The 15502-nt window shown below is 34.9% G+C and overlaps 1 protein-coding gene across 1 annotated transcript in view; it reads left to right on the top strand.

Annotated features, from left to right (window-relative positions):
- Positions 1-12735, top strand: part of TMEM67 (transmembrane protein 67) — a 31729-nt gene extending 18994 nt beyond the window's left edge. Inside the window, exons 18-28 of the mRNA XM_085306437.1 lie at positions 227-313; positions 1054-1153; positions 1255-1394; positions 2777-2917; positions 3420-3500; positions 4696-4812; positions 5957-6073; positions 6155-6259; positions 6595-6697; positions 9011-9153; positions 9586-12735. Coding sequence (XP_085162563.1) covers positions 227-313; positions 1054-1153; positions 1255-1394; positions 2777-2917; positions 3420-3500; positions 4696-4812; positions 5957-6073; positions 6155-6259; positions 6595-6697; positions 9011-9153; positions 9586-9666 — 1215 coding nt within the window. The 3' untranslated portion in view covers positions 9667-12735. The remainder of the gene's footprint in view (positions 1-226; positions 314-1053; positions 1154-1254; positions 1395-2776; positions 2918-3419; positions 3501-4695; positions 4813-5956; positions 6074-6154; positions 6260-6594; positions 6698-9010; positions 9154-9585) is intronic.
- Positions 12736-15502: the final 2767 nt, after the last annotated feature.

Here is a 15502-nt window from a genome sequence, read left to right as displayed (position 1 = left end):
AGGCAAGTTATACATGATGTTGTGTGTGTTTGAATTTTCAGCTTTTTCCTTTCCTTAAATTTCCTTGTGCTTGCAGTCTGCTTAGTAGTCAGTTAAAATATTTTACAAATTTGAAAAATTACACATAAAATATGGATCATTTCTGCAAAAGATGTTCACTCTTAAGCACTTGATATGTTATTACATATGTCATCTATGCTGTTTCAGTATAGTCTCTCACTTATAGGCTCAGCAGTTTGTCTCTGTCTTTTTGCCACTTCCATCTCAAGAAGAAGATTTTGTCACATACGTAGGATGTGCTTTTAGTCTAAAGGTAAATTCAAGACATTTTACACATTCTTCTTTATATTTTCATTATACCTGTTTTTAAACATCTTGTACAGTGCATGTTATTAGTTCTTAGAAGTAAACAATTATTTTAATTCTAAGAACTAAGTAATTTTTCCTTGAAAATAGTTTTAATGGTCTTTTTTTGGTAAAGAAACAAATGYTTAAAGAAGATAATTATTCTTTTAAGGATAAAAATGTAAATAAACACAAGTAAAATAACAAACATTGTATCAAGAAAAGAAGTGTTACTGTCAGTTTCTGACCAAGAAGAAGGRTAACACAGAATAAAATAATCATGTTCAAACATATTTGTAGAATTTAGAGGTCAGTATTCTCTCCCCATGGGATATAGAAGTATTTCATTAATTTGGGGTAGTATATTGATTTGGAATTAATAATACAGATTAAACTGTTATGGTAAGATCCTTACTCAAATTACTAGAATTGATTACTTTGCTATATTTTCCTGATAGTTCTGGACATAATCTTAGTGCTGACTGATTATGGTGTCATTCATGAGCTCTAAGTCATTATGACTTAGAATTATTCTAATCTTTTAATTTAAAAAAGATATATCAAAATTAAATTAAAAAGTTGCAATGTCAAGTATAGTCAAGTGGATTTTTTGCTATATTTAATGAAGAACATGTGCTTGCAATGACTTTCTTTGCCTTTGTCTATATACTATTGCTTACTTGAGTTATACTTCCTTTTTTCCCTCAGGCTCTGCAATTATTACATAAATTGGTTTCACAACTTACAGTAGATATTTTCTTTATTGATTGGGAAAGACCTAAGGGGAAAGTTCTTAAAGCAGTTGAAGGTAACTCAAAATAAACTTGTTTGTATACACAGCTTGAATTAAATTCTGGTATTACTCTCAGATATTAAATTTCAGAGCTTTAATGTTTTTATTCTTTTTAGGTGAAGGTGTTATAAAAAGTACTGCCGCACCTGTGAGCATATGGAGGACATATTTTATAGCCAATGAATGGAATGAAATTCAGACAGTGAGGAAGATAAATCCCCTTTTTCAAGTGCTTGCAGTTCTTTTTTTTTTGGAGGTATTAWTATTGTTGTTAATTTTTATAATTTACATCCACAGTGTAACTAAAGAGTCATTTTTAACTCTTCCAGTCTTTATGGTAATAGGAGGGCCTTCAGGCTCACTTGAAAAARTATAACTTTGTAGAGTAAGTTAGTGTTTTGATTTGGTACACTTTATTTATATCTGTGTATTTATATGTCTTTGCAATATTTCATTATGAAAAGACTTAAAAAACAAACAACCTTTAATTACTTTGGACACTTGTGTTGGTTTTGTTTTCTTTTTTTTTCTTAAGCTAATGAGTTACCCTAAATGGCTTAAGAAACTGATAAATTTGTGTACACACTCAATTCTTTATTTGCCTACTGGCTCCCTTCTGCCACAGTCTATAGCATTTATATTTATCTGAACTGGAGCTTCCTTCTTGTTAATTTGCTAGAGTGACCTTTTATAAAGCAGGAAATGAAATCTGCTAGCTGTTCTGGATGTCATAATATAAGGCAATATGCCTTCAGTTATTRCTTAAGGGTATGAGTAAGTGTACTTTCACTTTTAGAAAATATTTTGGTTTGTTTATTCTGTACTGTTTGGTAAGTACTTTTACTTTGATGTGTATTCTCGAAGTGTGTAGCTTATAGTTTTTATGTGAGGTTTATTATATTTTTTCAAAACTTCTATTCATTTTAATATATATATTTTTAAATGTATTATTTTTCTATTAAATTAAATGCAGTAAGAAACTTTTGCTCATTAGCTGCTTCATTTTTTCCTATTGGGAAATACAAGCCAGGACCAGTTTAGGTGCTATAAAAGGGGAAAGGCATGGAGAGAAAACAAAGCAAGTATTCCCAAAGCTAACTAATCCTGAGATTAATCTTCATAGACTCCTTTTACTATTACAGGGAAACTCCTGTAGAGAGTGATTCACATCTTGCTCTGTAATTGCTGCCATGAATTTCCATCTGGAAAAGTCCCTTTCTTTCTATTGATAGTGGAAGACTTCATGGAAGATACCTCAGTAGGCTCAAAATAACATATGCGAAACCCCAGATAATCTTCATATCCTCATTGTCTTGTTGGAATGTTGTTTCCCCAGGAATATGAGAAACCAGACAGACTTAGCCTTCACCTGATGAATACAAGGGAAAACTCTCGTATTGCTCAAAATTGACTTCTATATTGACTTCCATACATACAATACATGTTTCTTTAATTATGATTTAAATAATAACACTGGATCACACAATTGGACTCTATTATAACAAACGTGTTACTCTTCTCAGCTGTATTTTTCCTGAATTTTTCTTTTTTACCTTCTGCTACAGTGGAAATGACAGAGTCATAAGTAATTCTATTCATTGCCCTCGTGTTTTTAAATTGAACTTCATATCTCTTCAGGTGGTGGGATTTTCAAACCTGGCTTTAATGGATTCTTCTTCGAGTCTTACAAGAAGCAGTGAGAGTTACGTAGCTCCTTGGAGCCGTATTTTGAGATTTGGTGTGTCTGCTGCACTCTGGCTAGCCATTGCATTTTTACAGGTTTGTAAGTGACACATGATATGCTGAATTATCATTGTATGGCTGGTGCTCTGAAGCCAGAATATATCATTAGGCCACCCATACTCCTCAACATAGCATTAAGTGTTTTTTTAACTGCTTTACTAGTTCTAGACCTCTAGTTTCTAACTTCTAGCTAGTGTGGTGACACATTACAACTCAAAATGAATCTTCTAAGCTATGAAAGATCTTACTTTGTAGTCACTATCTTAAATCTCCTCAAGAAGAATTTATGCAACTRCTTTCTTTTCCTTTAAACACCTTTGAATCAACTCCAAGTTCAAAATGAAAAACAGGTTATTGCTAGAGTTTTACTTCATTGAAGAAGGATATTAATCCCATTTCTGAGGGTCAGTGTGAAGATGACCACTACTGAAGTCTGTAATTTGTCACTGTTAAACTTTGAAATTAACTGCTTTATAATTCAGAAAATAAAGTCAAGTCTGGTGAACTAATAAAGTAAAATGTGATTGATTTATTTCAGATTATATTTTTTGCTGTGTTTTATGAAAGATTTGTTGAAGATAAGATAACACAATTTATTGATTTGTGTTGCATGAGCAATGTAAGTATTTCTTGGTCTAACTTCTGTGATGGCATTTTGAATAAGATAATRTATAAGAGAGTTTTAAGAATATAAAATATTTATTTGTTTAATTTAATCAGCGATTGCTAGCTAATACCCAAAGTCAGTATTTTTTTGGCTTATTTTATTGGTGCAGTATACCAGAAAATTTCAGTTTGACTTTAATTGGAAAAAGATTCTAGAGTCATAGATAATCAATATGTCCTTTTAGACATGTGATTTTCGGTTGTTATTTGAAGTCATATTAGTTACATATGCTCATACAGAACTAAAAAGTACCAGATTATGACAGAAATGAGCCATGGAATTATTTGCTGCTGTTCTTTCTACTGATTTACATTTTAGTGCTTTTGTTTTCTAGAGACAACTGTTTCGGTTTTAATTAATATATTTACATTCAGTTTCTGCTGCTAATTTCTGGTTATCCCTCAATCCCTCAACTTCGTGGTTGTCCGTCCTGGATAGTTAACACTGTTCTCCTGCACCTTCACTTACATCTGAACTACTCCCTTTTTTCTAGTTTAAACATGGGTCTCGAAGCTTCATGCTACAGGAGTTCTGGGTTAACAAAAGAATGCAGTCAGAGCAGATTGAATGAGCTCATTTGGCCCAAACTTTTAGAACTATAAGTATTAAYTACTTTTTTTCAGTCTTTTCAGCCTTAGTTCTTCCTTCTCCATAAAGCTTCTAGGTTTTGTTGACTGAAACCAGCGTAGTGCATGGGTTGTAATAGAGTTAATTTTGTGTATTGTATGGTAGAGAAGCATTGTATCACACTGAGTGAAATTCTGTTACGTACAATCTACTAAGAGCTCAGCTGAAATCAAGCATTTGTATTATGTATCACAGAAGTAACTTTTAAATCCAAATAAAAGCTAGTATCTTTGCTTAAAATGTGTTTTAATTTTCTAACACTGCAGAATTAATAGTGGTAGGGATCCTTGCAGTTGATGAACTAAWCCCTGAAGCTTGCAAGTGTCTCTAGTTAAGCATAGATTTAACTAATACATGAAAGAGTTGGTAAATATTTTTCTGTCGTATGTATTTTGATACCTGCCTACTTTCTATATGTTGTACAGTTGGTCTTGGTAATCTCCACTGTGGATTCGAAAGTTTAAAAATAAAAAGATGCTGCTTTCAGTAAAGTATTCTTCTCTTTCCCCACCTCTTTTAGATTTCAGTGTTTCTCTTGTCACACAGTTGCTTTGGTTATTATATCCATGGTCGCTCTGTGCATGGACATGCAGATACCAATATGGAAGAAATGAGTATGAACCTAAAGAGAGAAGCAGTAAGTAAATAGTAAAATCTACACCTGTTCTAATTATTCATTAAAAACTTTGCATTATGTGTCTGTGTTTATGCATGGTGTTGCATCCTGAGTTACCATTTTTTAAAAAAATACCAGCCATTACTCTGTAAATAAGTGACTTATTAACTCTTCTTGTAATCAGTTCTCCTTCTCCTTCATTATCTCTTCTTCTGATCTCATAGTGTAAAATTCCTGTTTTTCTAATATGTTTTTTCTCTTGTATATATATGATCTTTTGGATACTGAAGCCTTTCTTCAGCTCATGGCCACATTCAAAGAGATACATATGAGGAGGCTTTCATAAAGAGAAAAATCTTTACTAAACATCTACTTTTCCAATAATTTCTTTTATTCCATATGTACCCTTCTGGTGACATAACTATGCTTTAAAGACAGCCATTTGAATAATGATTTTTCTAGTTTGCTGTACCTTATATATTTACTGCAAAATTAGGTAAACATATAACATTTAATATAATACTGCAGCAGCCTGCACTAAATGTCATGATAGCTTACATCCTTTTAGGGACAAGTGAAAACRAAATTATCCTAGATAAAGGATATCAATAACTTAATGTATCTGACCATAAAAAACACAAGCATGTGAAAACTGAATCTCAACCATTGAATTGCAAAGGAATATTTTAAATAATACGTTTGGATTGATTGCATGTTCCTACAATTTTTTCCTAACTTTTTATTATAAACTAATTTAGGAAAAAACATACTTTTCCTATGGAAATACTGAGTTTTGTATTTTATTGAGATTTTGAGATTTATTAAGTAAGTTTTGAGAAAGTCATGGAAAAAGTCAGAAATCCAAAGCATAAGACAAATCAGGAAAAATACAGAATAAATTATAAATACAAAACAGATGGCCTGAGAATGAATGTTAAAAGATGTTTTAGAATGTGATGACCTAAACGTAAGTGAAAAGGGGATTATGACTTTGTGACAGCAGGGGTCAGGGTTTCATTCCTAAGTAAATTTTGCTATAAGAGTGCAGTGGATTCAAATATTTAAAAAAACAAARCAGTATATGTACATGAAATAGAGGTGAAAATTTTTTGACTTTTCTAATCTCTATATGAATGATATTAATAATGTTAATTTACAATTCTAGGAGAATCTGTGTAGTCGGAGAGGTTTGTTACCAAACACAGATGTCCAGACATTTCAGATTTCCATTTCAAGAAAAATGAGACTGCAGTATGACAGGATTCATGAAACTCTAACAAGGGTAAGTGAGATACTTGTATTCTGTAAATATTATTTAAAGTATGTATTTTTCCACTGAAGTCCTGGTCATATTACATTTCAGAAACGTGGTCCTGCTAGGCTTTTGGACTCATCTGCAAATACTTTTGAACAAAACACGAAGGCATACAATACCATGAACAAATTTCTTGGTTCATTTRTTGATCACGTATGTATATTGACATTTATATATTAAGGAAAATACAGTAAGTAGAGATGAAAAATTGTAATTCTGAAAGACTATAATTTCTCTTTAAGCATAGGTTATTAAAGACTTTATGCAACTACAACACTGTTTTGTTCAAGGAAGAAAAAAGATAACTGTCCAGCAGTGCAGCCTGCTCTTGTAATAACAAATCCTTTTTTGTTGTTCACTTAGAATAGAGCAGTGTTGTTTTTTTTTTTCATTCAAGTCTAAATGATGGAGCTGTACTCCATTTTTGTAACAAGTATGGTTCCTTTGAAATCTTAAAACTAGAAGTATTGTCTTTTCTTTTCATATAGGTTCATAAAGAAATGGATTATATTGTAAAAGATAAGTTGCTGCTTGAACGAATTCTTGGCATGGAGTTCATGGAACCAATAGAGAAGAGTATTTTCTACAACGGTAAAAGGATCTGTGACTTGGTGTCTGTGCTATTATAAGTGTGTAGGTTTCTGTATAGATTTCTGTCCCAGGATTTACAATCTAAACTAGAATTACAGCATGAGAGGTAATTAAACAGCAGCTTGAGAGAGAGAGATTTAAGAGATTCGGTATATGTTCTCCAGGTTGATACTATCTCTAGGTTACAGAAATCCTGTTTATAATTTCTTTTGCTTTACTGCAGTGTTTTTTCCTTCAGGCAACTGAAAGGATACTGTTYAGAGATGGGCACGTTTATGTGGCACTCTCTTGACCAGCTATCTAGATCCATTATCCACTTTGTAAATGCAAAGACCACAATGCTATTGAAAGATTCAGCAGTATGTTTTTTCGTAGAACTGAATTTCTTATGAAAGAACTAAAAGTACAAATATGAAAGATTTTTTCTGAAGAAGATACTGATCATAGTGAGGAAGTTCTCATGGAATAATTGATGTTAATACGCTACTCATCCTTGACCACCAAATTAGGAAAAGTCCAAGTACTTGGAGTTCTTGAGTATTTCATTTTGAAACATTTTAAACATTGCTAATACCTGCAGCAAAAATGAGTATTCGGGTAGGAGCAGGGATGATACCAGCTCTGATTGTGGTTCTTGAGCTATGCAGAAGCAATTGAACACTTGGTTTCTCCAGTGTATCATCCTGAATCACAAGGCCACCCTAAGCCTAGCCATAAAAGTTTCCAAGTGACCATTACCTATGTTAAAAATAGTTTATTTAAAAAGAATAGCAGTTGTTCATCATCTATCAATCTTAAACCTGGGTTCCTAAATCTGAATCCCTGGAAAATTGATGCTATGAAACATCAAGGTTTCAAAAACCTTAATTTACTCATAATTACTGACAGGTGGACTGATACTTGCATGACAGCAATCCTCATCCAGGGTTAGGCCCTCTACTTCTTGAAGTCTCACTGTTCAGAAACTCTAAATTATATCAGAGCCATAATTCAAACCATAGATATTACCAGGTGACCAGTACACTTCTTAAAAATATGTCTTTGTTCTTATATAATAGCAGTCCTTACTTTAGGCCACTGAGCTGTGTAGAACTTACTTTGACCTCTCTGACACCAAGGCTGCAAAAGCTGAACCCTAACTTGAACCACATGCTTGGCTATAAATATAGTTAGGAATGCAGCACATGTACTGCAACTGAATAGAAGCTGTGGCCATAGCCTGTTACTAGCATCAGTCTAGATGTCTGAACTACACATAATTCATTAAAGGCTTGGGCTTTTCACCTATATCTTTATGAAACATTAACTCTAGTAATTAATATTGACAGGTAACCAGTTTCTACACTAAAACTATAGCTAGGACTTTCAGAGACCTCGGTCTGCAACTCTGCACCTTGCAGTACCAGTCATTCAAAAACCTTATTCCAAACATCGGTTGTACTCAGCCATAAATGTTATCAGGTATGCAATACCTGGGGTAAAATTAAATATTGAGTAGTACTGATAAGAAACAGTGATGTGATATCTCCAAACTATGCAATGTTCAGCAAAGATCTGCTCTTTTGAGTGCCATTACTTCAAAAATCTTAACCTTCAGCATTAATATAAATATATTCCTTGATGGCTTAGACTGTGAGTTAGATTGAACTCCTCTTGGAAATTTAGCTGTGGATCAAGATTTAATAACGCACCTATAAAATCTGCAATGAAGAGACGCTGTTGACACTAGAACTTGCATTAGACACGTTTTTCTGAAAGAGCAGAAAGAAGGAAAAGAATCTGTATTTTCTGTAGTTGCTTACTTTAAGTGTTTTCTCTTTTGAGAGCAGTGCTTGTTGATAAAGAAAGGAACAAGTGGTCTAAACTAGTTTGGCTACAAAAAATGTATTTTAAGCTTAAAAGATCTGTTTCTGGGGAAATTATTAGCCAAATGAGCGAAGATAATGTTAAATGCTGAAACTCCTCTTAAGTAAGACTTTAAGCATGTGTTTTATTAGTTTGTTGAATTGGGGCCAGCACTTGCTAAGAAATTCAACAAGGAACTTTGATCCTGTCTCTGCCTTTTTTTAAACAAACTGGTTCAGATTTCTGAAGTGACTAAAAGTGTATGGCATGCGTGGCCTTCTTTTGTGTGTGTGTTCTCTCAGTATTAAGCCATTTTGTGAGTGAAAAAGTGTTGGTTTTGCTTAAATAGAATGCCATAACTGACTTACGGTATTTTCTTGTTTAGACTTTTCTTTCTTTGTCAACTTTCTCAGCATGTATTGACAAACTTCACAGAAATAATCCTTTTCCAAAAAATTATTTCTCTAGACGAGAGACACTCTTTCAGTGATGTCCTCTATTATGGCAACGAGACAACACTGCTTATTTTTGATATCCTGTTTTTCTCTGTTGTGGATCTGGCTTCCCAAAGTTTTGTTTTAGCAGCTATTCTCACATACTTGCAACAGGAGGTAAATATGCCATTTAAAAACAAAATTGTATTTTTAAAATATGAGTTAGTATGGAAATTTATATAATTAGTTAGATACTTAAACTCTATAAGCAGTATGTTGTGACAGATGATTGTACTGAGAGCTTATAAAGCAATTTTTTATGTGTGTGTGTATATATATAAAATAGACTTTATGACAGATTAATTTTATTCTCATACGTATCATGAATAACAAGTATAAACAGTTTTCAGCAGAAAACAAAAATATCAGTTAAAATTAATCATGAGTTATGGTAGAAAATATTTTAAAATCATCAAAGAGAGTTAAGCACTTAAATCATAAATAACTTGTCGATGAAATAATGTGAAGTTATTATTTTTATGTTACATATTGAAACATGGTGTTTTAAACATTCTGTCTTTAATACACTTTTTTCTGAACTATTCTTAGATATTTAGGTTTATTCGTAATACAGTTGGAAAGAAGAATTTGGCATCCAAAACCTTGGTGGATGAAAGATTTCTCATTTAATTGATTAAGAAGATGAAGTACATGAAGTACTTTGTTGAGGAGTTAATCATGGAAATTGTATCCAAGAGCAAAGCATCTCTGAACTACAAGTTAATTGTAGTACACTGTTCAATAATAGCATAATTATTTTGACATTTGTCATCTTTTTATATTTTGTATTACTAAGTTTTATTTTTGTATAACTTGAAACATTTTAAAATTTGTGGACACTGAGCCGTAGGCCTTTGAAAGGAAAAGTACATGAAAGTAAGCAGTCAGAAGTAAAGCTAATGTTATAATTAGAATAAAACAAAATTGATTTAACGGCTTTTGCTAAGATATGKACTGTTCATCTTGAGGTGATAATTCAAATATTCTTGTTGTCAGGAGAGGTTGTTACCTCCTAAGATTTCTGAAAATAACTGATTCCCCYCCCCCCCTTTTTTTGAGGTGTAATGTTTAGCAGATGTATTTCAAGTTTCATGTCATACAAGATTTGTTAAGAATTAAACTAGCAAGTATTTCAAGAGGACCATTTAAAGGTCACTTATTTACAGTGACTTCAACTTGAAATTGTTATTTATTAGCGTAATATTATCGGCCTTTATCTCTTCCCTTTGCATTAGTTAACTCATTGTTTTTCTTGGGTGTGGACTGTATGTGAAAAAATTCTGTGTGAGATACGGTTGTTTTACAGTAGTACAGAAGAGTAGCATACTGGTAGAGCAGAGGAGAAGATGGTGGATATTTTTGGTCTGTTACTGATCTTCTGTAGTCTAATGTGAGATGCCTAGGAAAATAGAGTAATTCCTCTGTGCTGATTCAGACAGCGAAATAGAAGTAATGGTTCTCATCTTTTTTGAGTGTTTTCACAGGTGCCTGTATATTTCTATGCCTATATCCTCCTCACTAATTTTCTGGCTTTGTTATCTTTAGATTAACACAGTGAACATAATAATCTTCATTATCTGTTTGGAATTTAACCAATTTAATAAAAGTAAGTGCCACTTATTAAGTGTTAAGAGAGATTATAAATGGCTTTCAAAACATCTTAGATTAAGGTGTGTACCTCCCATTGGTATCTCTGAAAAATCCTCTTACTAATATTTTTTAAATAATAAATGTTTTTCAGTTTGCTGTTTTTACAACTGTTACTTGTCTTTGGATGATTCAGCAATGGACTTTCACCAGCAAAAACACCATAAAAATGTAAGTCCAGGCTAGCATCCCTATTCAAAGTGGAGCTTAAAGAAGTGATTCAGCCCCATTAGTTTGACTTAGCTGCTTTTAAATGCAGATGTGCTTATCTGAGTTAGAGCGGCATTGTTTTTCAGGTGTCTCTTGGCTTCATAAAGAGGAAGGGGTTCCCATGTTGATACCATGTCATGATTTTAAACTGTCAGTATTCAGAGTTGCTGTAGCTCTAATATATTTGCTTTTGGAGTTGCTAAAGCAATGCAACTTGCCAGACCAATATAGTTACTATAAAGTAATAGCATTGTATCAGCAAGTTAGGTTACAACAAGGTAGATAACTGAAGAGCTGATTTTCAGCAGGATGTCCGTTTATTAATACACAGTTTAATATGGGCATGTCTGTGCATATCTTTCTTTCTTTACTTTTGTCTCTTGTGCACAATTCTTAGTTTGTTGGTGCAACATATTCCTCAAAATAGGTGTGAATACAAAACTTCCAACACGTCCACTATGTATACATCCACTATACATATAATATGTCCACTATATAATAACAAAGGTTATTGTATTCCTACTGTTAAGTTGTCCAGTAGGTTCTGGGTCTGCTAAAACAGCCATACATTGAATTTCTGTTCAGTACTGTGACTGTATAACTTCATTACTTGAGGTGTTCTGTGATATTGCCTGTCAGTGATGTATTGAATGCCAAATTTTAAACTAAGCTAAGGAGCCATCTGAGTGTCTGCAGTAGGACATCTGCAAGGCAAAGTTATGCTTGTGTGATGTCCTTATATTTATCTGGCCAATATCTTTGCAAACTTTCCAGATCTTGCAAATCATTCTAAAGTGTTGGTGTACAAGAGGAAATGTAATATTTCATGTCACCATATTTATTCAAGAGGATTGATATGACTACAAAGGTGTAGAAAGTTATTGTGGTAATAAATGAGCAAGTAGACCACAAATGAACCTAGTACAGTTCTTTCCATATTATTGCCCTCCAGCAATAATGACTGTCCATCATTCTCAGTAACAGGCACAAGCTTTTTCTGTGTTGATTCTCATGATTTCCTAGTCATAAATTATTTCAGAGAATAGACCCACACTTCAACATACCTCTTCCAGAATGTTCTGATTTATGACTTAAGTCAGAATAGTAGTAGTAGTCAGTAGTAGTCAGACCTAGGTAAAACAGGGAGTGTCTGCAGGCAAAATGAAGATACAATTGTACAATGTATAGACACAGTGATGCAATTTTAATTTAGCCTTTCTGCTTACGGTAGCGTTGGAGACACGACAGCATGCCTGCCCTCAGTCTGTATGCTATTCCTAGTGCTTTTGTGAACCAGATACACCTTTCCATGTTAAAGTCATGCTCTGAGTTGGCTTTAGATATGCCTTTAATTATACGCTGCCAGAAGGGCATGTGAAAGCTTTAATGGCCTTTCAGTTTGAAAGGACTTTTGCATCAGACAAATTTTATTACAGGCAAAAGATTAATTAATCTAAGAATGTCCTGTCAGAACAGTTCCATCCCTTGGACCCCCTCTTCCTCCACACTGCACACACATCCCTGTTATATTTTTCCAGATCATTTATCTAAAATGTTAGTGTAGCTAACATGTTCACACTACATGGTTTAGGAAATAATTACAGGAATCAGAAACTCCATAGAAATGTTTCTTCATTCTTGCTTTCTAGCAAACACTTGAAAGTTGTTGACTACACTTTGTTCTCATATTGATCAGTTTGTTCAACAAGTAGCTCTTGTGATTGTAATACAAACTAAATGGCTTTACTTTTTCTAATTAATGTGCAGTTACAATGTGTCATTCATGTGGCCTGTCTTCAAGTTTCTAAATTTAATAAATCACAAGGCGTTTCAAACTCAGAAGAGTCTATTTTATATCTAATATTTGTGCCTCTGAACAATAAAGAAATTTTAAAGGATTGGAGAAGGAGKTTTTTTTCCACTTCTTGCCTTCCGTGAACATGAGACGTTCAGGAGTACAGCAGGAGGCTCTTGGTTTGGGGCAGGTTTAGCTCAGCTGGTTAGAGCGTGGCACTGCTAATGCCAAGGTTGCGGGCTCAGTCCGCGTATGGGCTACGCTGAGGGCTGGACTAGATGATCTCCAGAGGGCCCTTCCAACCTGACCATGCTATGATTCTGCAGTCTATAGAAGCTCTTTCAGGAAAAGCTAAGACAGGGATATTGCAGTCTGTATGAGGACAGAGGGATATAGTTTTGGATAACCACAACTATTGGAATGAGCTTATTGCTAAGAACATAACTGGCTAGATGCCAAAATAGTCAATTCCATAAATAATTACAACTCATGTGCAAACAAGTCATAATGACCGAATACTGTAATTTCAAGAATATATATAAAATTCGTAAATTTTATTTACTAGTGAGAACTTAATTTGTATTTGACTACAGTGTTCACTTTAACAAGGAAGGCCGGTCTTCTGCCCTGTCTTTTCTGAGGTAAATCATGTGAGAGGTGAGAAGCGAAACTGGCACAAGGTTAGTCACCGGTGTTCGTCAGATCGCTCTTACATGAACAAAGTGACCACGCCAGCCAAATTCACAGGGTTTTGTTTGTTTTCAATCTGAAAGAAAGTTTGTAAGAAACAGGTGACTTACACGGGGTAGCATTGCACTATACTCCTGTGAAAATCATGAGCAAGCTGGGTGCTGATAACTGTCCTCAGAACTTAGAACTGGTCTTCAACAACACATGCTTTCCACTGTATCTCTTTTCTCTCGGCAAGACCACACTATCATGGCCTTTTCTACTGTACCTCTTCACCTTTTAAAAACACTAACCCCTTGCCCTCTCTATTACTGTCATTCCTCAAGCCAATACCTCCACCTGCTCTTTGCCATAGCCCTGTACTTCATCTCACCAGCCACAGTCGAAATGCAGATCCTGACCCTGACAAGCAAAGCTGGGCAGCACGGCTTTGCGCCCGGGGCAGTTGCTGCCTGTCCGCACTGTCTCTCTTCCCCGGGGCAGCTCGCGGAGGATGCGGTCTGACTGGCCGGAAGCCTGGGGGCAGAATGCCTGTGTGGGGAGTTTACCAGGATGTGCAGCAATGGATTATGCACCTTATGTTTTAAGGTGGCAGCAAGTTCTAAGGAATGAAGAATGAAAATCCAAATACAACATTAGAAATCAGTTTAAAAGCATACAATCTAGATTTCTGTACATGCCTAAATGGAAGAATGAATGAAACCAAGACACCTCAAAACAAGCTGTTGTTCAAAGTACTAGAACTAAGCAGCTTGGCTTCCTCCAGCTTTGCCCTCAGTTGTCTAAACATTATCTCCACCCCAGCACTCCCAGCTTCCTTTTGCAACTCTTACACCACCCATAGCAGACCAAAAATGGTACATGTTATGGCTGGCCTGAACTACCAACATATTTGCTGGCCAGCCACCAGCTGCCAAAGAAATGTAGGGCAACAGAGCTGTGCTTGCCTTTTTCTTACCAAGGGCATTCATAATTTAGACTCTTTCTGTATCAGCCACTGATATTTATTTAGGACCTTCATAGCTTGGAGACCTTTGCACTCGTATCAAATATCAAAGTTAAAAACTTGTTTGGGGAATTGACAGATAAGCCCCATTTCCTCAGGAAACGATACTGAAAACAATCCCTCTCAGGCAAGGTTGATGTTGTCACGGCTTTTAATAGCAATGACATGGCTGTGGATATAATCCCGGAGACTGGTGTGCCAACCAGTCTGCAGGCAAGAGCCCGCAGGCAGCTCTGCGCTCTGGTGTGTGCTGGAACAGGTTTAAGGGCTCAGGCTGTGGATCACAGAACTGAAGTGAGGCTCCTCAGGAAATCACCACAGAAGATGCATTTGGCTCTCCATAAGAACACGGCTTCCATCTCGTACTCAGATGGAATATCAGTAAGAATAAGTGAGAATAGGGTTTCAGTAAGCCTTGACAATTCAGAGCCTTGATGTATTACTCTCTGATCCAATTGGACTAAGTTTTATCGACACACTGGTGCTGTTCAAGACCTGTTGTCCTCCTCAGTTCTCCCTGCTAACCCCCCTCTGAGTAATAATATCATAAACCTGACCACAAAGAATAGGTAGGGGAGCCCTTGGGTTAGTTAGACAATATCTGATGTTTGAAGCTCACCTGTATGCACCTGCAGAATAGCTCTGACACTGGCGGCTCTGCAGACAAAAGACAGCATTGCATTAGTTCATATTTAGAATTTCCCTTTGAATGTTAAGAAAACTTTATTTCTATGGAAGTTGAGACCCTATTAGACAATCTTGTCACAATCTTGTGTTTACGCTACCAAAAGCAGAGGACGTATCCATGCAAAGAGAGGTGTCGCAGAGTTCTAAGGCAGTTATGCCTACGTAGCATGCAACAACTAGGAGACAGACGTGTAGACACTTTCTCTTCTTTTTCTTTTTTATTTATTTTTGCAAAAGTGCCTACTATTTTAACAGCTACTGAATTTCAGTTTTACAGCTCTGTGCATGAGGCTGGCAGAATGCCACAGAATGAAGCTGCATTTGTCTGGTTAATCAAGAAAATCATGAAGGAAAAGCTGGCCAGCTGGTGTAGTAAGGGAAAAAATGAAGTGGAAAATAAATAAATAAAAAAAAAAAACTGTAATACCAGG

The sequence above is a fragment of the Rhea americana genome, unplaced genomic scaffold (assembly GCF_003343005.1).
Source record: "Rhea americana isolate MKP2758 unplaced genomic scaffold, rheAme1 scaffold_0, whole genome shotgun sequence".
NCBI classification, from domain to species: Eukaryota; Metazoa; Chordata; class Aves; order Rheiformes; family Rheidae; genus Rhea; species Rhea americana.
Note: the sequence above shows the minus strand (reverse complement) of the source record. Positions and strands in the feature narration are given on the sequence as shown.